Raw genomic sequence first — 12,912 nt, 5'->3', positions numbered from 1 at the left:
TTATTCTTATTGTGACTTTTTTTAATGAGATTTTACAACTGAGCGGCTTGCTAGGCCATTTCAGAGGGGGATTTAGAATCAAGCAATTAAGAATAACCCGTGCTGTACATGCCCTGGGAGTGTTTGACGGGACAGTGTAGAGGGAGCTTTACTCTGTATCTAACCTGTGCTGTACCTGCCCTGGGAGTGTTTGATGGGACAGTGTAGAGGGAGCTTTACTCTGTATCTAACCCGTGCTGTACCTGCCCTGGGAGTGTTGGACGGGACAGTGTAGAGGGAGCTTTACTCTGTATCTAACCCGTGCTGTACCTGCCCTGGGAGTGTTTGATGGGACAATGTCGAGGGAGCTTTACTCTGTATCTAACCCGTGCTGTACCTGCCCTGGGGGTGTTTGATGGGACAGTGTAGAGGGATCTTTACTCTGTATCTAACCCGTGCTGTACCTGCCCTGGGAGTGTTTGATGGGATAGTGTAGAGGGAGCTTTACTCTGTATCTAACCCGTGCTGTACCTGCCCTGGGAGTGTTTGATGGGATAGTGTAGAGGGATCTTTACTCTGTATCTCACCCGTGCTGTACCTGCCCTGGGGGTGTTTGATGGGACAGTGTAGAGGGAGCTTTACTCTGTATCGAATCCGTGCTGTACCTGCCCTGGGAGTGTTTGATGGGACAGTGTAGAGGGAGCTTTACTCTGTCTCTAACCCGTGCTGTACCTGCCCTGGGAGTGTTTGATGGGACAGTGTAGAGGGAGCTTCACTCTGTATCTAACCCTGTACCTGCCCTGGGAGTGTTTGATGGGACAGTGTAGAGGGAGCTTTACTTTGTATCTAACCCGTGCTGTACCTGCCCTGGGAGCACGGGTTAGATACAAAGTAAAGCTCCCTCTGCACAGACCCATGAAACGTCAATATGGACTCGGAGGAACTCCCTTATCGCTTCAGTGTGATGTTTCCACTTCCCAGAGCAGCTAAACTTTTGACCTCTCGAAGATTGAAAATTTAACGGGAATTCCTCTCTGTTGCCAGTCTGGTGCTGCTGGTTCACATCTACTGGAAACGGGCTCGAGTCTGACTGAGCTCACTTTGTATTGGACCCTACCAACCAGGAGGCAAAGGGCATTTTCATCCCGTCCATCTGGGCTTGGATTGAAACCAGGTCAAAAGGTGGAAGTCCAGCAGTTCTAACTGAAAACAGAAAGTCCTTATATATTTTACCCTTTGAAATTGTGACCTCTTCACCATGGACGCTGCAACAACAAAAACTTGCATTTATATAAAGCGCTTTTAATGTAGTAAAAAAATCCCTCCATGGCCTCGCCCCTCCCTATCTCTGTAACCCGCTCCAGCCCTACAACCCTCCGGGATCTCTGCCCTCCTCCAATTCTGGCCTCTTCCACATCACCGATTTTAATCGCTCCACCCTGTGAAAGGTGGGGCAATTAAAACCGGAGCTCCCTGGATGACGAAAGAGATAGAGAGTAAGATGAAGCAGAAAAAAGGGGGCGCGTGACAGATGTCCAGTTGATAATGGAGTTCAATCCGGAGAAGTGTGAGGTAATGCGTTTGGGGAGGGCAAACAAGGCAAGGGAATACACAATGAATGGGAGGACACTGAGAGGTGTAGAGGAAGTGAGGGACCTTGGAGTGCATGTCCACAGATCCCTGAAGGTAGCAGGACAGGTAGATAAGGTGGTTAAGAAGGCATATGGGATACTTTCCTTTATTAGCCAAGGCATAGAATATAAGAGCAGGGAGGTTATGCTGGAACTGTATAAAACACTGGTTAGTTCACAGCTGTATACAACTGTGTATAGTTCTGGTCACCACATTACAGGTAAGATGTGATTGCACCAGAGAGGGTGCAGAGGAGATTTACGAGGATGATGCCAGGACTGGAGAATTTTTAGCTATGAGGAAAGATTGGATAGGCTGGGGTTGTTCTCCTTGGAACATTGATGGCTGAGGGGAGATTTAATTGAGGTGTATAAAATTATGAGGGGCCCAGATAGAGTGGATAGGAAGGACCTACTTCCCTTAGCGGAGGGGTCAATAACCAGGGGGCATAGATTTAAAGTGATTGGTAGAAGGTTTAGAGGGGAGCTGAGGAGAATGTTTTTCCCCCAGAGGGTGTTGGGGGTCTGGAACTCACTGCCTGAAAGGGTGGAAGAGGCAGAAACCCTCAACTCATTTAAAAAGTACTTAGATGTGCACCTGAAGAGCTGTGACCTACAGGGCTACGGACCAAGTGCTGGAAAGTGGGGTTAGGCCGGGTGGCTCATTTTCGGCCGGCGCGGACATGATGGGCCGAATGGCCTCCTTCTGTGCCGTAAGTTTTCTATCATTCTATGAATACAAGTGAGAACCAGGCTGAAAATAGAAAGTACAGAGGAGAAGTGAAAATGGAAATAAGAGGGGCAAAGAGAGAGTATGAGAATAGACTGGTGGCTAACATAAAAGGGAATCCAAAAGTCTTCTACAGGCAAGTAAATAGTAAACGGGTAGTAAGAGGAGGGGTGGGGACAATAGGAGCCAAAAAGGAGATCTACTCATGGAGGCAGAGGGTATGGCCGAGGTACTAAATGAGACCTTTGCATCTGTCTTTACCAAGGAAGAAGATGCTGCCAAAGTCACAGTAAAAGAGGAGGTCATTGAGATACTCGATGGGCTCAAAATTGATAAAGAGGAGGTACTGGAAAGGCTAGCTGTACTTAAAGTAGATAAGTCACCCGGTCCGGATGGGATGCATCCTAGGTTGCTGAGGGAAGTAAGGGTGAAAATTGCAGAGGTACTGGCCATAATCTTCCAAACATCCTTAGATACGGGGGGTGGTGCCAGAGGACTGGAGAATTGCAAATGTTACACCCAAAAAAGGGTGTAAGGATAAACCCAGCAACTACAGGCCAGTCAGTTTAACCTCAGCGGTGGGGAAGTTTTTAGAAACAATAATCCAGGACAAAATTAATAGTCACTTGGACAAGTGTGGATTAATAAAGGAAAGCCAGCGCGAATTTGTTAAAGACAAATCATGTTTAACTAATTTGATTGAATTTTTTGATGAGGTAACAGAGAGGGTCGATGAGGGCAATGCGGTTGATGTTGTGTATATGGACTTTCAAAAGGCGTTTGATAAAGTGCCGCATAATGGGCTTGTCAGCAAAATTGAAGCCCATGGAATAAAAGGGGCAGTGGCAGCACGGATACAGAATTAGCGAAGTGACAGGAAGCAGAGAGTAGTGGTGAACTGTTGTTTTTCAGACTGGAGGGAGGTGTACAGTGGTGTTCCCCAGGGGTCGGTACTGGGACCACTGCTTTTTTTGGTATACATTAATGACTTGGACTTGGGTGTACAGGGCACAATTTCAAAATCTGCAGATGACACAAAACCTGGAAGTGTAGTGAACAGTGAGGATAGTGATAGACGTCAAGAGGACTTGAACAGGCTGGTGGCATGGGCGGACACGTGGCAGATGACATTTAATACAGAGAAATGGGAAGTGATACATTTCGGTAGGAAGAATGAGGAGAGGCAATATAAACTAGAGGGTACAACTCTAAACGGGGTACAGGAAAGAGAGATCTGGGGGTATATGTGCACAAATCTTTGAAGTTGGCTGAACAGGTTGAGAAAGTGGTTGAAACAGCATACAGGATCGTGAGCTTTATAAATAGAGGCATAGAGTACAAAAGCAAGGAAGTTATGCTGAACCTTTATAAAACACTGGTTCGGCTACAACTGGTGTATTGTGTCCAATTCTGGGCACCGCACTTTAGGAAGGATGTGAAGGCCTTAGAGAGGGTGCAGAATCCGGACAATTACCGCCCCATCAGTCTACTCTCAATCATCAGCAAAGTGATGGAAGGTGTTGTCGACAGTGCTATCAAGCGGCACTTACTCACCAATAACCTGCTCACCGATGCTCGGTTTGGGTTCCGCCAGGACCACTCGGCTCCAGACCTCATTACAGCCTTGGTCTAAACATGGACAAAAGAGCTGAATTCCAGAGGTGAGGTGAGAGTGACTGCCCTTGACATCAAGGCAGCATTTGACCGAGTGTGGCACCAAGGAGCCCTAGTAAAATTGAAGTCAATGGGAATCAGGGGGAAAACTCTCCAGTGGCTGGAGTCATACCAAGCACAAAGGAAGATGGTAGTGGTTGTTGGAGGCCAATCATCTCAGCCCCAAGACATTGCTGCAGGAGTTCCTCAGGGCAGTGTCCTCGGCCCAATCATCTTCAGCTGCTTCATCAATGACCTTCCCTCCATCATAAGGTCAGAAATGGGGATGTTCGTTGATGATTGCACAGTGTTCAGTTCCATTCGCAACCCCTCAGATAATGAAGCAGTCCGTGCCCACATGCAGCAAGACCTGGACAACATCCAGGCTTGGGCTGATAAGTGGCAAGTAACGTTCGTGCCAGACAAGTGCCAGGCAATGACCATCTCCAATAAGAGAGGGTCTAACCATCTCCCCTTGACATTCAACTGCATTACCATCGCTGAATCCCCCACCATCAACATCCTGGGGGTCACCATTGACCAGAAACTGAACTGGACCAGCCATATAAATACTGTGGCTACAACAGCAGGTCAGAGGCTGGGTATTCTGCAGCAAGTGACTCACCTCCTGACTCCCCAAAGCCTTTCCACCATCTACAAGGCACAAGTCAGGAGTGTGATGGAATACTCTCCACTTGCCTGGATGAGTGCAGCTCCAACAACACTCAAGAAGCTCAAAACCATCCAGGACAAAGCAACCCTCTTGATTGGCACCCCATCTACCACCCTAAACATTCACTCCCTTCACCACCAGCGCACAGTGGCTGTAGTGTGTACCATCCACAGGATGCACTGCAGCAACTCACCAAGGCTTCTTCAACAGCACCTCCCAAACCCGCGACATCTACCACCTAGAAGGACAAGGGCAGCAGGCACATGGGAACAACACCACCTGCACGTTCCCCTCCGAGTCACACACCATCCTGACTTGGAAATATATCGTCGTTCCTTCATCGTCGCTGGGTCAAAATTCTGGAACTCCCTTCCTAACAGCACTGTGGGAGAACCTTCACCACACGGACTGCAGCGGTTCAAGAAGGCGGCTCACCACCACCTTCTCAAGGGCAATTAGGGATGGGCAATAAATGCCGGCCTCGCCAGCGACGCCCATATCCCCAAGAATGAACAACAAAAAAGAAGAGTTTTATTCAAATGTTTCCAGGGACGAGGGACGTCAGGCTGGAGAAGCTGTGGTTGTTCTCCTTAGAGCAGAGATGGTTAAGAGGAGATTTGATAGAAATGTTCAAAGTCATGCTGTTGGGAAAGGTTTAAACTAGAGTGGCAGGGGGATGGGAACCTGAGCGGGGAGTCAGAAGGGAGTAAAGTTGAGAGAAGCAAGAGAGGGGAAGACCCAGGGGAAATTTACAATCCAAATAGTACAAACAGTTGTTCAAGAACAAGTGAAAGGGAAAAGTGTAGAGCAGCGGAAAGAAAGTGTACGTTAGGCACTGCAGATAAAGTGAAAACTAGAAGGTGTAAGGCGATTAACCCAGCATCAAAGCTGAGGGTCAGGCTAGGGTGTATGGCCCAACTAAGAGTTCAAAATACAAACGCACGGAGTATAAGGAATAAATTAAATGAACTACAGGTTCAAATTCAAATTGGAGGGTATGACATGATAGCTATTACTGAGACATGGCTGCAGGATGGTCAGGATTGGGAACTAAATATACCAGGTTATAAGGTCTACAGGAGAGATAGGGAAAATGGAAGAGGGGGAGGAGTAGCCTTAATGATTAGAGATGAAATCAATTCAATGATAATGGAGGATATAACGAGAGGTAAGCAGCCAACAGAGACCTTATGGGTTGAATTGAGAAATAGGAAAGGATCGAAGACTATAGTGGGAGTTGTGTATAGGACCCCTGGCAGCAGCTCTGAAGTGCTAGATTATATAAATGCAGAGATTAGACAAGCGTGTAACAAAGGCATAGTGGTCTTAATGGGGGACTTTAACCTTCACATAGATTGGGAAAAGCAGACTAGCAACTGTCAGAAAGGTAGTGAATTTCTTGAGTGTGTTCGGGATAGTTTTCTACAGCAGTATGTCCCAGAGGCAACAAGGGGGCAAGCCATACTAGATTTAATAATGAGTAATGAACCAGATTTAGTTAACGGCTTAACTGTGCGTGAACATCTATCCAATAGCGATCATAACATGATCGAGTTCAATATGGTGTTTGAGAGGGAAAAAAGTGAATCAGCTGCTAAGATTCTAGATTTGGGTAAGGCCGACTTCAATGGGATGAGACAGAGACTGTCCACAGTAAACTGGGCAAATCTGTTAATGGGTAAAACGACTGATGATCAGTGGGAAATGTTTAAAGAAACATTTAACGTGATACAGAATCGGTTTATACCCCTGAGGGGCAAGAACTCTACTTGCCAAAAAAAAACAGCCATGGACAACTAAAGAGGTAAGGGACAGTATAAGACATAAGGAAAGGGCATACAAAAAGGCAAAAAATGGCACAGATCCTGGTGAATGGGAAAGATACAAAGATCAACAAAAGGTCACAAAACAGATAGTAAGAGCTACAAAAAGAGAGTATGAAAAGAAACTTGCAAGGGATATCAAAACCAATACAAAGAACGTGTATAGTTATATTAGGAAAAAGAGGGTGGTCAGGAGCAGTGTTGGCCCCTTAAAAACTGAAAGTGGGGATATTGTCATTGACAATGGGGAAATCGGAACATAGGAACATAGGAACAGGAGTAGGCCGTTCAGCCCCTCGTGCCTGCTCCGCCATTTGATAAGATCATGGCTGATCTGTGATCTAACTCCATATACCTGCCTTTGGCCCATATCCCTTAATACCTTTGGTTGCCAAAAAGCTATCTATCTCAGATTTAAATTTAGCAATTGAGCTAGTATCAATTGCAGTTTGCGGAAGAGAGTTCCAAACTTCTACCACCCTTTGTGTGTAGAAATGTTTTCTAATCTCACTCCTGAAAGGTCTGACTCTAATTTTTAGACTGTGCCCCCTACTCCTAGAATTCCCAACCAGCGGAAATAGTCTCTCTCTATCCACCCTATCTGTTCCCCTTAATATTTTATAAACTTCGATCAGATCACCCCTTAGCCTTTGAAACTCCAGAGAATACAACCCCAATTTGTGTAATCTCTCCTCGTAACTAAACCCTTGAAGTCCGGGCATCATTCTCGTAAACCTACGCTGCACTCCCTCCAAGGCCAATATGTCCTTCCGAAGGTGCGGTGCCCAGAACTGCTCACAGTACTCCAGGTGCGGTCTAACCAGGGTTTTGTATAGCTGCAGCATAACTTCTGCCCCCTTGTACTCTAGTCCTCTAGATATAAAGGCCAGCATTCCATTAGCCTTATTGATTATTTTCTGCACCTGTTCATGACACTTCAATGATCTATGTACCTGAACCCCTAAGTCCCTTTGGACATCCACTGTTTTTAACTTTTTACTATTTAGAAAGTACCCTGTTCTATCCTTTTTTGATCCAAAGTGGATGACCTCACATTTGTCTACATTGAATTCCATTTGCCACAGTTTTGCCCATTCACCTAATCTGTCAATATTGCTTTGTAATTTTATGTTTTCATCTACACTGCTTACAATGCCACCAATCTTTGTCATTGGCAAACTTAGATATGAGACTTTCTATGCCTTCATCTAAGTCGTTAATAAATATTGTGAATAATTGAGGCCCTAAGACAGATCCATGTGGGACTCCACTAGTCACATCCTGCCAATGTGAATACTGACCCATTATCCATACTCTCTGTCGCCTTTCGCTCAGCCAACCTCCTAATCAAGTCTGTACTTTTCCCTCGATTCCATGGGCTTCTATCTTAGCTAACAGTCTTTTATGTGGGACCTTATCAAATGCCTTCTGGAAGTCCATATAAATAACATCCATTGACATTCCCCTGTCCACTACTTTAGTCACCTCTTCAAAAAATTCAATCAGATTTGTCAGGCACGACCTACCTTTCACAAATCCATGCTGGCTCGCTCTGATTAACTGAAAATTCTCAAGGTGTTCAGTCACCCTATCCTTAATTATAGACTCCAGCATTTTCCCCACAACAGATGTTCGGCTAACTGGTCTATAATTCCCCAGTTTCCCTCTCTCTCCTTTCTTAAAAAGCGGAGTGACATGTGCAATTTTCCAATCTCGAGGGACAGTTACTGAATCTAGAGAACTTTGAAAGATTATAGTTGGGGATCTGCAATGTGCTCACCTACTTCCTTTAAAACCCTGGGATGGAAACCATCTGGTCCTGGGGATTTGTCACTCTTTAGTGCTATTATTTTCTTCATTACTGTTGCTTTACTTATGTTAATTTTAAATGGCGGACATGTTGAATAATTACTTTGCGTCAGTATTTACAGTAGAAAAAGAGGATAGCATGCAAATCCCAAGCAAACTATCTTGAATCGGGGACAGGGACTCAATAAAATTAACATAAGTAAAGCAACAGTAATGAAGAAAATAATAGCACTAAAGAGTGACAAATCCCCAGGACCAGATGGTTTCCATCCCAGGGTTTTAAAGGAAGTCGGTGAGCATATTACAGATGCCCTAACTTTCATCTTTCAAAGTTCTCTAGATTCAGGAACTGTCCCTCTGGATTGGAAAATTGCACGTCACTCCGCTTTTTAAGAAAGGCTACGGAGAAAGGTGACTAACTGGATCGCTTTTACAAAGAGCTGGTACGGCTCGATGGGCCGAATGCCCTCCTTCTGTGCTGTTACCATTGTATGATTCGGATCTTACCTGTTCAACAGCTGTTGGTCTCCTGATCTCAGGTCATCCCAAGGACTCTTGGGTGGTTCCGAGTACATGATGGGCTGCTGGCAGTGTAGCGTTATGGGAGAGACATGGCCAGTGGAGGACCAATACACTGACGGACTCAAATTTTGCCTCATGATCGTGCCATCTGGTCCACTGGCATCGCCGGGCATGCTGTACCCCAGTATAGATGGGCTGTAGAATGCAAGCGTTGGGAATTCATGCCTGTTCTCCACGTAGGGTGAGGGAATGCAAACAGCACCATGATCAGCCAGACCTGGCAAAGTACTACTGTAGGGGCCTTGAGTGGTTAGACCCTGAGGAGAGTTTTTGATGTGGTTTTCTACTGTCCCAGGTCTGAGTTCTTGTAGCTCAGGGATCTGAGAAGATTCTTTTCTCGGTGAGGTGGACATGCTTGAAGCGCAGGTCCCTCGGAGAAAGAACTTGTTGGGAGATCTTCGGTCATAAAACCATTGCGTCTTCTCACTAGGAAACAAAGAGAAAAAAAAACGGTAAATACTTTTTTTTAAAAATCGAAGCCAAAAAGTTAAGTGGGGGCTAGGTGGCCGATTCGGAGCAAAACAGTGCTATGTTCATCCCCACAATACCATGTCCCCATTCTCACAGAACTGGAATGCCATGGGGACGATTCACTAATGTCCTTTAGGGAAGGAAACCTGCCGTCCTTACCCGGTCTGGCCGATATGTGACTCCAGACCCACAGCAATGCGGTTGATTCTTAATTGCCCTCTGAAATGGCCCAGCAAGACACTCAGTTGTAAAATCTCGCTAAAAAAAGTCACAATAAGAATAAAACCGGACGGACCACCCGGCATCGGACCACGAGGCACCGGACACGACGACGGCAAACCAAGCCTAGTCGACCCTGCAAAGTCCTCCTCACTAACATCTGGGGACTTGTGCCAAAATTGGGAGAGCTGTCCCACAGACTAGTCAAGCAACAGCCTGACACAGCCATACTCACAGAATCATACCTTTCAGCCAACGTCCCAGACTCTTCCATCACCATCCCTGGGTATGTCCTGTCCCACCGGCAGGACAGACCCACCAGAGGTGGCGGTACAGTGATATACAGTCAGGAGGGAGTGGCCCTGGGAGTCCTCAACATTGACTCTGGACCCCATGAAATCTCATGGCATCAGGTCAACCATGGGCAAGGAAACCTCCTGCTGATTATCACCTACTGCCCTCCCTCAGCTGATGAATCAGTCCTCCTCCATGTTGAGCACCACTTGGAGGAAGCACTGAGGGTAGCAAGGGCACAGAATGTACTCTGGGTGGGGGACTTCAATGTCCATTACCAAGAGTGGCTCGGTAGCACCACTACTGACCGAGCCGGCCAAGTCCTGAAAGACATGGCTGCCAGACTGGGCCTGCAGCAGGTGGTGAGCGAACCAACACGAGGGAAAAACTTACTTGACCTCGTCCTCACCAATCTACCTATCGCAGATGCATCTGTCCATGACAGTATTGGTAGGAGTGAACACCGTACAGTCCTCGTGGAGATGAAGTCCCGTCTTCGCATTGAGGACACCATCCAACGTGTTGTGTGGCACTACCACCGTGCTAAATGGGATAGATTCAGAACAGATCTAGCAGCTCAAAACTGGGCATCCATGAGGCGCTGAGGGCCATCAGCAGCAGCAGAATTATATTCCAGCACAATCTGTAACGTCATGGCCAGGCATATTCCTCACTCTACCATTACCAACAAACCAGGGGATCAACCCTGGTTCAATGAGGGGTATAGAAGAGCATGCCAGGAGCAGCACCAGGCGTACCTAAAAATGAGGCGCCAACCTGGTGAAGCTGCAACTCAGGACTACATGCATGCTAAACAGCGGAAGCAACATGCTATAGGCAGAGCGAAGCGATTCCACAACCAACGGATCAGATCAAAGCTCTGCAGTCCTGCCACATCCAGTCGTGAATGGTGGTGGACAATTAAATAACTAACGGGAGGAGGAGGCTCTGTAAACATCCCCATCCTCAATGATGGCGGAGTCCAGCACGTGAGTGCAAACGAGCAGGCTGAAGCGTTTGCAACCATCTTCAGCCAGAAGTGCCAAGTGGATGATCCATCTCGGCCTCCTCCCGATATCCCCACCATCACAGAAGCCAGTCTTCAGCCAATTCGATTCACTCCACGTGATATCAAGAAACGGCTGAGTGCACTGGATACAGCAAAGGCTATGGGCCCCGACAACATCCCAGCTGTAGTGCTGAAAACTTGTGGTCCAGAACTAGCTGCGCCTCTAGCCAAGCTGTTCCAGTACAGCTACAACACTGGCATCCACCAGACAATGTGGAAAATTGCCCAGGTATGTCCTGTCCACAAAAAGCAGGACAAATCCAATCCGGCCAATTACCGCCCCATCAGTCTACTCTCAATCATCAGCAAAGTGATGGAAGGTGTCGTCGACAGTGCTATCAAGCGGCACTTACTCACCAATAACCTGCTCACCGATGCTCAGTTTGGGTTCCGCCAGGACCACTCGGCTCCAGACCTCATTACAGCCTTGGTCTTAACATGGACAAATGAGCTGAATTCCAGAGGTGAGGGGAGAGTGACTGCCCTTGACATCAAGGTAGCATTTGACCGAGTGTGGCACCAAGGAGCCCTAGTAAAATTGAACTCAATGGGAATCAGGGGGAAAACTCTCCAGTGGCTGGAGTCATACCTAGCACAAAGAAAGCTGGTAGTGGTTGTTGGAAGCCAATCATCTCAGCCCCAGGACATTGCTGCAGGAGTTCCTCAGGGCAGTGTCCTAGGCCCAACCATCTTCAGCTGCTTCATCAATGACCTTCCCTCCATTATAAGGTTAGAAATGGGGATGCTCGTTGATGATTGCACAGTGTTCAGTTCCATTCGCAACCCCTCAGATAATGAAGTAGTTCGAGCCCGCATGCAGCAAGACCTGGACAACATCCAGTCTTGGGCTGATAAGTGGCAAATAACATTCGTGCCAGACAAGTGCCAGGCAATGACCATCTCCAACAAGGGAGAGTCTAAACACCTCCCCTTGACATTCAACAGCATTACTATCGCCGAATCCCCCACCTTCAATATCCTGGGGGTCACCATTGACCAGAAACTTAACTGGACCAGCCATATAAATACTGTGGCTATGAGAGCAGGTCAGAGGCTGGGTATTCTGCGGCGAGTGACTCACCTGACTGCCCAAAGCCTTTCCACCATGTACAAGGCACAAGTCAGGAGTGTGATGGAATACTCTCCACTTGCCTGGATGCGTGCAGCTCCAACAACACTCAAGAAGCTCGACACCATCCAGGACAAAGCAGCCCACTTGATTGGCACCCCATCCACCACCCTAAACATTCACTCCCTTCACCACCGGCACATTGTGGTTGCAGTGTGTACAATCCACAGGATGCACTGCAGCAACTCGCCAAGGCTTCTTCAACAGCACCTCCCAAACCCGCGACCTCTACCACCTAGAAGGACAAGAGCAGCAGGCACATGGGAACAACACCACCTGCACGTTCCCCTCCAAGTCACACACCATCCCGACTTGGAAATATATCGCCGTTCTTTCATCATCGCTGGGTCAAAATCCTGGAACTCCCTTCCTAACAGCACTGTGGGAGAACCTTCACCACACGGACTGCAGCGGTTCGAGAAGGCGGCTCAGCACCGCCTTCTCAAGGGCAATTAGGGATGGGTAATAAATGCCGGCCTCGCCAGCGACGCCCACATCCCATGAACGAATAAAAAAAAAAACACATCTCTCGAGATGGACAAACACTCACTTGTCTCTGGAACGACCGAATCAAATTTTTAAGGCGGTGCTAGGAACCCCTTCAAAGAAGTTTGGTCAGGCCTCAGCTGGAGTATTGTGGCCAATTCTGGGCACCACACTTTCGGAAGGATGTCAAGGTCTTAGAGAGGGTGCAGAGGAGATTTACTGGAATGGATCAGAGGGACTTCAGTTGTGTGGGGAGACTGGAGAAGCTGGGGTTGTTCTTTTTAGAGCAGAGAAGGTTAAGGGGAGATTTAATAAGTGTTCAAAAATTATGAAGGGTTTTGATGGAGTAAATAGGAGAAACTGT

At 47.2% G+C, this 12,912-nt stretch overlaps 1 protein-coding gene across 1 annotated transcript in view; it reads right to left on the bottom strand.

Annotated features, from left to right (window-relative positions):
• LOC137326739 (estrogen receptor beta-like) overlaps nt 1-12,912 on the bottom strand; it is a 156,440-nt gene that overhangs the window by 76,762 nt on the left and 66,766 nt on the right. Inside the window, exon 2 of the mRNA XM_067992111.1 lies at nt 8,806-9,306. Coding sequence (XP_067848212.1) covers nt 8,806-9,306 — 501 coding nt within the window. The remainder of the gene's footprint in view (nt 1-8,805; nt 9,307-12,912) is intronic.

The sequence above is a fragment of the Heptranchias perlo genome, chromosome 10, assembly GCF_035084215.1.
Source record: "Heptranchias perlo isolate sHepPer1 chromosome 10, sHepPer1.hap1, whole genome shotgun sequence".
NCBI classification, from domain to species: domain Eukaryota; kingdom Metazoa; phylum Chordata; class Chondrichthyes; order Hexanchiformes; family Hexanchidae; genus Heptranchias; species Heptranchias perlo.
This window is presented reverse-complemented; position numbering and strand designations above follow the sequence as displayed.